The sequence below is a fragment of the Cannabis sativa genome, chromosome 9, assembly GCF_029168945.1.
Source record: "Cannabis sativa cultivar Pink pepper isolate KNU-18-1 chromosome 9, ASM2916894v1, whole genome shotgun sequence".
NCBI lineage: Eukaryota > Viridiplantae > Streptophyta > Magnoliopsida > Rosales > Cannabaceae > Cannabis > Cannabis sativa.
Window position 1 is genome coordinate 59,732,576 of NC_083609.1, and position 11,865 is coordinate 59,744,440.

The 11,865-nt window shown below is 32.8% G+C and overlaps 1 protein-coding gene across 1 annotated transcript; it reads right to left on the minus strand.

Annotated features, from left to right (window-relative positions):
* Positions 1-7,827: 7,827 nt before the first annotated feature.
* LOC133031550 (uncharacterized) lies at positions 7,828-11,313 on the minus strand. The gene is made up of 4 exons (XM_061105078.1): positions 10,869-11,313; positions 10,650-10,787; positions 9,679-10,145; positions 7,828-8,475 (listed from the first exon to the last, which is right to left on the minus strand). Exons 1-4 carry the CDS (start codon positions 11,311-11,313, stop codon positions 7,828-7,830), a joined length of 1,698 nt encoding a protein of 565 aa, XP_060961061.1.
* Positions 11,314-11,865: the final 552 nt, after the last annotated feature.

Genomic DNA, 11,865 nt, shown 5'->3' on the forward strand with positions numbered 1-11,865 from the left:
TGCAGACTTGGCTGGAGGAAAGAACTTTGACAAGAATTTCGTTGCCAGATCATTCCAGGTGGCAATAGAGTTTGGTGGCAAGGAGTTTAGCCAACTCTTGGCTCATTCTCTGAGAGAGAATGGGAACAGTCTCAGTCGAATGGCATCATCACTAACTCCATTAACTTTAAAAGTTTCACAAAGTTCCATGAAGTTAGAGAGATGCAGGTGAGGATCTTCAGAAGGGAGGCCACCAAACTGAACTGAAGACTGCACCATTTGAAGTATGGCAGGTTTGATCTCAAAGTTATTTGCATCCACTGCCGGTGGCCTGATACATGACTGCACTCCCGTCAGAGTAGGAAGAATGTAATCTCTCAACCTGCGGCCATTAGCTTGATCTTCTACGGTGCCACCATTATTACCGTTATTGCCTCCATTGTTTGCAGCATTAGCAGCCATGATTTCTGAAGTTTCAGCAATTGCTGAAACTCCTTCTTGCCTCTTGTTCTTTCGGTTTCTCCTACAAGTTTTCTCGATTTTAGGATCAACTGGTAATATGACAGCTTGTCCTTGACGGCGCATACACTTATGATTCCTGAAATGGATCACGAAAATAATGCAAGAAAAAGGTTAGAAAAATCAGCAAGAGAAAATATACCAAAGTAGAAGTTAGTATAATTTGTGTAATATTAATCTTTAAACAATTCCCCGGCAACGACGCCAAAAACTTGTTGCGATATTTTTATGTTTATTACGCAAGTGTACGCAATCAAGTAGTATCTCACGCAAGTGAGGTCGAACTACAGGGAATTGGATTAAGTACTACTAAACTATACTTATGATTCTATTCGGTAAAATAATAAGTTTGCAAATTTGAAAGTAAATAACTCAGAAATTAAAGAGAAAATAAACGAAGATTAATCAAGATGAGAGATTAGGGAGGTGAATCCTGTTGTTAAGCTACCAATGTTAATACCTAATTGCTATCCTTATCTCAATGTGAATGACAGATTATAAATTAACCTAACTCTTTTCAGATCTTTTAGGTTCTAAATAATATGTTCTCTAATTAACTTCTTAATTAAATCAACACAAAATCAGCATTAAGTAATAATCTATTAGTCACTGAGACTATGTAAATACTTTCGTTTTACATCAAAACCTAGACTATCCAAATTTTAGCATTCTCAATTCTCACTTTTCAGATTTCGAATTGAGATCATTAAACATGTAAAAGATGATTTCAGATTTCGAATTGAGATCATTAAACATGTAAAAGATGATCAAGCTTGCACATGGAATTAAACACAAATAAAGATAGTATTCACACATAAGATGAAGGAATGACAATTATTTATTAACTAGGCATAAACTTAAACAACAATCATCATCCTCCCTTATTGGGAAATTTAGTTCATAATAACTCTAAAAACATCCATGATTAATTCAGAAATAAAAACAAACATAAAGAAGAATTAAAAGGGTAAAAGAAAAGAAACTAGAAGGTGATATCGCTCCGGGTCTTCAAGATAGCTTCCTCTCCACTTGCCTCCACTATTAGGTCTGTTTTTGCTTGATTCTGACCTTCAGTGTCGTATTCCTTATATAGGGATGAGTGGTGTGCCTCCAATTGAGAGAAAAATCAAAATTAGGTCAAAACCACGACGTCCGTACCAAGTCGCGACTAGCCCTTAAGCTGGTCGCGACTACAGGCAAACCTCAAAAATTGAAGGTTCTGCCAAACCTCGAAGTCGCAACCAGGGTCGCGACCAGGAAAAAGGGTCGCGACCTGGCTCTCATGAAGTCGCGACTACTGTAGCTTCTGGAGCCGAATTTTCTAATTTTTTCCAGTTTATCCCAGTTTTTCGCCATTTGACTGAATTTGAACTTTAACACTCCGGGAACCTGAAATAATGAAAATCAAGCGTAAAACTGCTCCAAAAGACATCAATAGACGAGATAATGCTAACTTTAAGGACCCGAAACATAGGCTAATTATAACCTAACACTTGGCATATGGATCCACTTTAGAATCCAAACGCCATAAATTCTCTCCTAGAAGTCGGGCATCTATATTCATTGGCTACCCTATGGGAATGAAAGCTCACACCCTTTTAGACATTGAATCCAAACAAGTTTATATTTCCCGCGATGTTGTGTTTCATGAACACATTTTCCCTTTTTCTACCATCACCTCACCTCAGGAAATAGACACTTTTTTCACCCCATCCGTGTTACCAAACCAGCAACAAGTAACACAAAACCAGCCAACCGCTGAAATACAAACAATAGCTGCTGATGCAGCCAACAAAAAACCAGCTGATGCAGTCTATTTCCATACTGCTACAGCCCCTACAGTGGCCACTGATGCCACAAACAACATACCTCTTGCTGCACAAAAATTACCTACTACCACTATGCATACTGATGCAGCAAACACAACAATTCATGATGCAACAAAAACACCTACTGCTACATCTCCACTCACGACTACTGATATAGCCGACACACCACATATAATTCCCAATCCAAGTATCACAAAAACTCATCACAAGGTAGCTACCAAAAATCCAAGTATCACTACCACAAAAAAGGTCGCACTCTCACTAAACCACCACACTTAAAAGACTATGTTTGTCATGCCTCTTCCAGCCTATCCAATTGAATCTTTTTTATCATATATAAAACTGAATTCTCACTTTCGTGTCGCTGTCTTAGCTGCATACACACATAGTGAACCAAAAAATTATGAAGAGGTATCTCAATTCAAACATTGGCTTCATGCCATGGATTGTGAGACTCAAGCTCTTGAAAAAAATAAAACTTGGATTATAACCAAGCTACCCCCTGGCCATAAAGCCATCGGTTGCAAATGGGTATACAAACTTAAATACAATGAAGCTGGTGAAGTTGTGAGGTTTAAAGCCCGGCTAGTTGCTAAAGGCTTTAACCAAAGAGAAGGAATTGATTTCTCTCAAACTTATGCACCCGTTGCAAAGTTTAATACTCTGAAAATCTTCCTTGCACTCGCTGCCATAAACAATTGGACCATTCACTAATTAGATATCAATAATGCCTTTCTTCATGGAGATCTTCATGAAGAAGTATACATGAAGATACCTCCTGGATACAATGCTCCTCCAAACACTGTTTGCAAGCTCAATAAGAGCATTTATGGGCTTAAACAAGCCTCGCGACAATGGTACGCCAAACTTAGTGCTACCCTCATAAAGGATGGCTTTCAACAATCCCAATCTGACAATTCCTTATTCATTAAACGCACTTCCTCCTTTTTTATGGTTGTCCTTGTGTATGTTGATGACATGATTATTGCTAGCAACAGTGTTAGTGCAATAACCAACTTCAAACACAACTTAGACATTCAATTCAAGTTAAAAGACCTTGGCAAACTTCGGTTTTTCCTTGGCCTTGAAGTTGGCCGAACTAAAGACGGAATATTCATTTCCCAAAGACATTTCACTTTGCAATTATTAAATGACACCGGGTACACCGGCACCAAGCCTGCCTCTACCCCCATGGATGTCAACTTGAAACTTAGCAAAGACAAAGGGACCCCTTTACCCGACCCCACTCTCTATCGAAGTCTAATTGGTAAGCTTATCTACCTTACCATTACTAGACCCAACATTTCTTATGCCGTGAATCACCTTAGTCAGTTTTTGGCTTGTCCTCGGCTCCCTCACTTACATGCCACACATCGCATATTGCAATATCTCAAAAAAACTCCTGGTCAAGGGTTATTTTTTCCTTCTCATGCAGTCCCCACCCTCACGGCATATGCAGAAACTAGCTTATCTCCAGCAAATGTTCAAGTTTCTTTCTTTGCTGATGCCGATTGGGGTAGCTGCCAAGATACTAGACATTCAATCTCTGGATATTGCATCTTTCTTGGCAAATCTTTGGTTTCATGGAAATCAAAAAAACAACAGGTAGTCTCCCGCTCCTCTGCTGAAGCCGAATACCGGGCTATGGCCAATGCAACCTCTGAACTCACATGGCTCCTTGCTTTACTCAAAGATTTTGGCGTCTCCCATACTACACCAGCCAACATGTATTGTGACAACACTGCTGCCATCTACATCAGTGAGAATCCAGTTTATCATGAACGGACAAAACATGTAGAAATAGATTGTCACTTCATACGCGAAAAAGTTCAGCAAGGATCTCTCAAACTTCTTCATGTGCCTTCTCAACAGAACTTAGTCGACATCTTCACCAAGCCTTTACTTCCAAATCAGTTTTCTACCTTAGTCTCCAAGATGGGTGTACTTGACATTTACACTCCATCTTGAGGGGGGCTATTAGATTACTTAACAATTAGTTTGTTAGTCGGTTATTTCTGTTAAGGCATATCGTTAGAATTTAGTTAATTGGGTTGTAACTGTGAGCCAAGTCTACCTTGTTGTATTGCCTATATAAGGCTCTATTCTGTGACAAACAGATTCATTCAATACAATCACACTAGAACAGAGTATTTGCTCTGTATTTTTCTCTCTGATTTCTTGTTCTCTCACAAGTACCAAAAGAAAGAAGAAGAGACTGAACAAAAGAAGAGGAAAATGTACACGAGGAGCGGAATGCAAATTTAAAAGACTATTAAGATCGATTGATATATGCAAATGACTATAACAACAGATTCTCAATAGAATTATATATTCTCTATTAAGCATTTATATATATATTTCTTTAGAGAATATCAATAATAATTCATGTACACCTAAAAACACAGCTAATGAGATTCAAGATCTTTAATTATATTAGTCTAAAAACCAGACCATGAATATATATAATAAGAATTAATGACAAATACATTCAAATTGAAATAAGACTAACAATATTTAATTATATTAGGCTGTTCAAAGCAATCCTATATACCCAAGGTTTATGATAAAAAAAAATTATTATTTATCTATATATATTATGGTACACATTATATTGAAAATGACCAGTTCATTCAACGTCCTATATTGAAGCTAGCTAGAAATATTGTAAGTATGTTTAAATTCTTGCAAAATCAAAGAAGTTAAGCTCTCAAAATTTATTTGAACATGAAATACATATACATAAAAACGTATTTTAAAAACATGAAATACTATAATACTTCATATTAGTGAGTACTCTTCTATTATTTTCTATCTTACATGGCAATAAAAAAAAATTTTGCTAAGATACATGACCAACAAAAAAGTTGTTTTGGAACATTAAACCATGTTAAATTTTTGTTAAATAAATGCTATGTGTATAAAATAAATAAGTATATTATACATGAAAAAATTGTGCTTTACGAATTTATTAAAAGTATACTATACAACAACCTCTACTCTTTTAAAGGATTTAATATTATTTTATCTGATCTAATAATATCAAGTTGATCTAAATCTTGTTTGTAGCATTGTTAGTTATAGTCGGTTATTCTGTTAAACTCTTTTTGACAGTTAGTTATATCGGTTAGTAACATGTTATACACTAAATAGCTTTGTGTCATTCATTGTAACTGGAATTCAGTTTAAGCACCAAACTGTAAATAAATTACTATTATATTCAATAAACGAGATATAATGCTCATGTTTTCTTTGCACTTTCTCTTCAAGCATGGTTTGTAGTGTTCTTGGATCAATGTTGTTGATTGTATAGGAATCGATTATTCTTAACAAATTGGTATCAGAGCTGGACGGGTTCTTGAGTTTCAAAGAAGCAAGCTTAGCGTGGTAATGCATGAAGAACATCCGGAACAACAATGAAAAATGCAAAGTTCAATTTGGAAAAAGTTTACAAGAAAGAACGATTTCGAGTTATGGAGGATGAAGATGAAAGCTTTGTTAGTGCAGCAAGGGATTCAAGAAGCTTTGCTTGGTAAAGACAACATCAAGGAAAAGACAGTGAAGGAGAAGATTGAAATTGTAGAGAAGGCACACAATGCCATTATTCTCTGTCTTTGTGACAAAGTACTGAGAGAAGTGACGAAGGAGATACAGCTGCTGGCGAATGGAAGAATCATGAAAGTCTCTACATGACAAAGTCCCTTACTAGTCGACTGTTCTTGAAACAAAAGTTGTATGCTTTTAAAATACAATATAGGAAATCTGTTGAAGATCATATGGATGATTTCAACAAGATAATTCTTAATCTTGAATATATAGGCATCAAGATTGAAAATGAAGATCAGACCATAATTGTCTTGAATTCTTCACCTTCAGACAGGTATGAACACTTTGTTGATACGATAATATTTGGAAGATATTCTTTGCCATCGAAGGAAGTACAGACTGCTTTGATGTCCAAAGAGTTGAAGAAGAAACAAGAACTAAAGGACGATAACTCTGCATATGGCCTACTGGTATCTTGAGGAATATTTGATTAAAGAGAGAACAAGAACCATGGAAGCTTGAACAAAGGAAAATATATGTCAAAGTACAAGAAAAGGTGTTACATTTGTCATAAGACTTCACATCTAAAAAGGGATTGTCCAGAACTTAAGAAAGGAGATCACAAAAGGTATGGAAGTGCATATGTGGCTTCGGATGATGGATATGAAAGTACTGATGTAATGGCGGTGGCCAAAAGTTCTGTGAAAACTAACTGGCTAAGTAATTCTAGATGCGCATTTCACATTTGTCCAAATAAAGAATAATTTCTTAATTACAAGAAAATTAATGGAGGAACTGTGAGGCTTTGGGATAACAGATCATGCTCAATAATTGGCATTGGATCAGTTCAATTACAGTTAGCAAAAGGAACTATTATGAAGATTCATCAGGTGAGACATGTTCTAGAGATTAAAAGAAACTTAATTTCTGTAGTATCGTGTCTGACCCGTTTTGCCGGTCTTAGTATAAATACAGTGGTTTAAAGTTTTGATTTTTGTGTTAATTGGAGTATGAAAATAACTATTGTATTTTATGTGAGCATTACACTCTTTCTAGGCTCATAAACCATTTCATAATACTTTTATTTGACTAAGATCGATATTGTATGTTGGGTATTAAGTTTGATGCTTTTTTGGAGCTCAAAATTTAGTTTTTTTGGGTTTCTAACCTAGGAGTCATGGCATTGTTCTTGGAAGTCGCGACCCGATACGTTCAGCAAAGCCAGAATTTTATAAAAACTTGTTTTGGTCATAAATTTTGACTCTAATTCTGTTTTGGACGTTTTTTATACTATTAGAAAGCTCTTGAAGAGCTCTATCATTGGTCCAGTTTATGAGCCTGAATTATTTTTAAATACTTTATGTGATTGTAGATTAATCCTATCGTATTCGTACCTAGATTTGTATTAAGACTAACGCCACTTGATTGAGATTGTCTGTGTCTGTGAGTTTGAATTCTTCACTTATACTAAAATTTTGGTAAGAAAGTGTACCCTGCACTTAGAGCTTAGCGTTGTTGCGCCTTTATATGCTATGTAATTAGCTTGATAGAAGCATGTATCAGAGTTAATACTTTAAAGTTTCTATTCTATATATTTTTAATATATTAAATTGTGTAAATATATATTAAGAGTTATGTCAACAAAAACATAATAAAAGTATGCCTGATAAATAATATCAGAATAAACCGTTATACTTAAGAGTATAATGTATAAATTATTATATATGTAAAAAGTTGTGTATAAAACCATAACTAAGTTACACTCGCTTTCTAGAACCGAGGTAGACCATGTAATATAAATATTTATAAAAGTGAAAACAAGATAAAATGATATCATTGACATGAAACAAGCAAACTATATTTAAATCAAGTACATAGTAAACCATTACATGTTCTTGCTACAGCTAGCTAGGTAGGTAATAAAAATGACAAAATATTAATAATAAATAAAGCTTTATTACCTTTGATAATGTTGTAATACATGATTTGTTGATTTGAAGTCATTTTGGAAAAAGAATGTGGAATGTAGTGTATCACGAAGGACAGGAAAGATAAGATAGAAAAACAAAGCTATTGGAAGAAGTTGAAGAGAAGAGTATATAATTGGTAGCCTTAATGAAGCATTGTGTAAAAAAGAGGAAAAACAAAATGAGAGCATCATGGAAGTGACAGAGATGAAAAGCAAAGAGAGTCCAACTACAAATGTCCATGGCAATCTCCTAACCAACTCTTTCTCAGTGAAACGTGATATCATTATGGACAAGAATAGCAATATGGCTGTTGATGAAAATGACATGGCTATGGCATTTGTTATAGTTAGAAGTGTCATAGAGATCATTGTATGGTGGTCACTACTATAACTAATAATACTCTTGCTATGTCTAATACTATTATAACTACCTTGATCTAGGATATCGAAAGCCGTTGGAAATGTAACCGTTAGAATAATTGTTGCGACAATTAGACAAGTATTTGAATTTTTCTTCATCCATTTTTCGGTATCATTCATCATTTCGGTATGTTCTTCAATGAAAATATCTTTCGGTGTTTGATGATTTTTGTTTCTTTTGTTTCTTAGCGAAGGGGCTAAGATCTTCTCCACCTCCTATATCAAAAGATATTTGAGTGTGTTACAAGATCATATTATATAACTACAAGTAATAAATCATTATATATAGAAACGTTATAAACAAAACACAAACATTTAAAAATTCACGTAAAGCACTAATAAATTGACAATTAATTAATTAATTAAAGTATATATGCAGTAGAACTTTTTATGGAATCAAAAGATTTGAAACATTTGTGCCTACACCTTCACAAGGATCAAAACATTTAAACATTAATAAGCAGGACAAAAAAGAATAGGAATAATTACATAAGACACCATTTTTTGTAAAATATTTATATTTTTACGTTCAAAGAATATTTTTTTACATTTTTACGGTTTTCCAAAAAATAACACGAAAACAACATAAAATTAACAAGAAAACAACATAAAAGTAATATGAAAATAACATCAAAATAACATACATACAACAAATGAACAAAATTTTAACATAAAAGACCGTATTTTATGTAAATAAAATCAAAAAAATCGTAAAAATGTTTAAAATTCCGTGAAACCGTATTTTTATTGTTTTTTTGTTGTTTTTGTGCATTTGTGAAATTAACCCAAAAAATATTTGTAAAATTTTGTATATTAGGCCCACCATATAAAAGCCCATTTACCCAAGGCCGGAAGAAAATATATAATTAAAAAAAGGAATAAATTGAAATATACTGATTTTTTCATGAGTTAACCAAAAATAGCTTTATTTAAAATTCAATTGAAATGTGCTCATTTTTTATAACTCCATCACCGATCATACTCTCAAAGCTACACAAGTTAGAGTTGAGTGAAGAGTCAGAGTACCATTAGATGATAGGAGCATAATTGGTAGAGTTGTTGAAAAAAGAGTAGAAATGAAAAAAATAGAAAGGGGGGTAAAAATGAAACATAACAACTTAAAAAAGGTATACTATCTAATTTCCTCATTAAAAAATGGGATTTTTTTAAAATATTGGATTTTGAGCAAAGCTTTACAATTTTATTGTCACACGTAATTTTTTACAAAAATATTATCTTTTTATAAAACAACTGTAAAATAACAAAACAGAATAATTAAAAACAATAATAAAATAACTAAAAAACAATTATTTCAGATACTAAAATAAATAAAAGTATATCGTTCTGTACATCTTTTTTGAAGGAGTGCATTATAAAAAATTTCAATAATATAATAATTAAAGTAAATTAATTAATTACCTGATACCACAAGAGTTCGTGTCGCATTTGTAATGCTACTCCAAGCATGGAATCCAATCTACTTTGTTGTGGTTTTTTGGCAACAAGGTGTAATATGTTGTTGTTTGTTGTTTCATCTTCTTGAATTCGTACAACACTTTTCAATACATTTATTTCATGTATTAATTTGAATATTTTCACATGACGATTCAAAATTGCAATGTGAAATATGGTGTTGTTTTCATCATCTTTTTCCCAAATTAATTCCGGACACATGCTGAAAAGTACTACCAAAAGATCAAAATTTCCATTCTTTGCAGCTTCAATCACTAAGTTGAATGGATTTCTAATTATGCTTCGAATTTCAAAGTACTCGTACTCATGTCCTTCTAAAATTCTCTTCCATACTTCTTTTGCCAATTTTAGAGCTGGCATTTCATCTCGTCGTCTTCGTGCTGATTGGAATGAAATTTTTGACCAAACTCGATCTATATATAAAGAGAGAAATATCGTAACAAAATTAAATCCCTATGATTTCAACTATTTGCAAGACGATCGAGTAGTGGTACATAATTATATTGCTCTTTGTTTTAATAGACAAACAAAAAAATAAAACGAAAATTGATTCCTTTCAATTCTATTTTCTTTCCTATTTTAAAGCGTTTAATATTATATCAACATGACACTTTATAATTGCAAGAACAACCTTAAATTAGGCCCAAGATTCCTTTTTCTTTTTGTATCTAAAGTTGGATTAGATTATTTTATTGTCTTATTATTTCACAAATCTACCATTTTTTTTAACTAAATAATATATTGTATAAAAAATTTGTGCCCTCAGATTGGGTAAATCCTAAGCACCAACTTAGCTCTCTTTTCAACCTATATAATTAACATTAACAGTTTCTTATATTATTTATTAAATAAAAATACATCAGATCAAATATTTCGTATTTATTTTATAAGTATATATTATAGATATATTAACTTACTCCATGTTCCAATAGCTTGTGGATCAAATGTAAATTCCATAGGTCGTTTTCGAGACAAAATATGCAAAGCAGTTTCACCGTTTGTATCGAGTTGGTGAACAATATGACCTCTACTTTCAATCATTTTCAAGGCTAAGTCTGCAAAAAAATGAAATAAATTAAACAATATCACAATTAAATATATAAATAATAAGTTAAATGTATATATATTATACGTACCGTAGATATCGTTATGTATACAATTGAAAAATATTCCAAACTGTTCTCCATTTTCCAAATCAACATTGTTAATTATGGTATGTTGATACAATAGTGAAGCTATTTGAGGTTGTCCAAACCATGAAGCAATGTATAATGGTGACATGCCTTTCTCATCTCGAGTTGTTACGAAATAATTATTAATATTATTTAGGTGGAGAGTGAGAAATTTCTTAACGATTTTTATAGCTCCACCAGCAATGGCTGAAGAAAAAGCAGTGTTGCCATTTATATCTTGAAAAGTCAAATCAATATCTGGATGATTAATCAACATTTGTACAAACTCAGTTTGGTTGGCTCCTGCGGCCACATGAAGAGCAGTTTCCCAAGTTGAATTTGTAATGGCTGAGTTTACTATTTCATGTCGATTTTGAGGTTGTTGCTCCTCTAAGATTTTTTTACCCATTTTACAATCTCCTTTCAATGCCGCATGGTAAAGAGAATTGCACGTTGACCAATTTTCTGTTAATTAATTAAGAAAAAGAAGAAGAATGAAGAAGAAGCCACACAAAGATCACCAAAGATTTCATCTTTCTTTTTTTTAAATATACAATATATATAGGTCTCATGATAGATGTAATGATTTAATTGAACAAATTAAATGTAAGAAAATTAATAAGATTTCCAAATATGAATTTAAAGAAAAATAATTCATATGTACTAATAATAATAAATATATTTATATAAACGTGCCTGTGCTAAGTAGATTTAGATGAGGAAGCTTAGGTATGCGTTGTGTTGATGTGGAAGACACAGTAACATAATCTTGATCACCTGAAGATGCTGATGCTGATGTTGTACAACTATAATAAGTACCTGACATTTCAATCCACCTATATATATTATGTATGACAATCAACCTACTAAATTATATGTATATATACTAATAATAATATTTATAGTTATATATATTGAGAGATAATGATATTTTGGATTATTGGTCGATTATTTGATGAGG

Excerpts from the sequence above, each read along its gene's own strand:
- LOC133031550 (XM_061105078.1), bottom strand. The coding sequence starts at position 11,313 with ATGGGTAAAAAAATCTTAGAGGAGCAACAACCTCAAAATCGACATGAA. Across the intron at positions 10,788-10,868 it reads TATACATAACGATATCTACG|ACTTAGCCTTGAAAATGATT; the intron begins GTACGTATAATA and ends ATTTTTTTGCAG. Across the intron at positions 8,476-9,678 it reads ACGAACTCTTGTGGTATCAG|GAGGTGGAGAAGATCTTAGC; the intron begins GTAATTAATTAA and ends CTTTTGATATAG.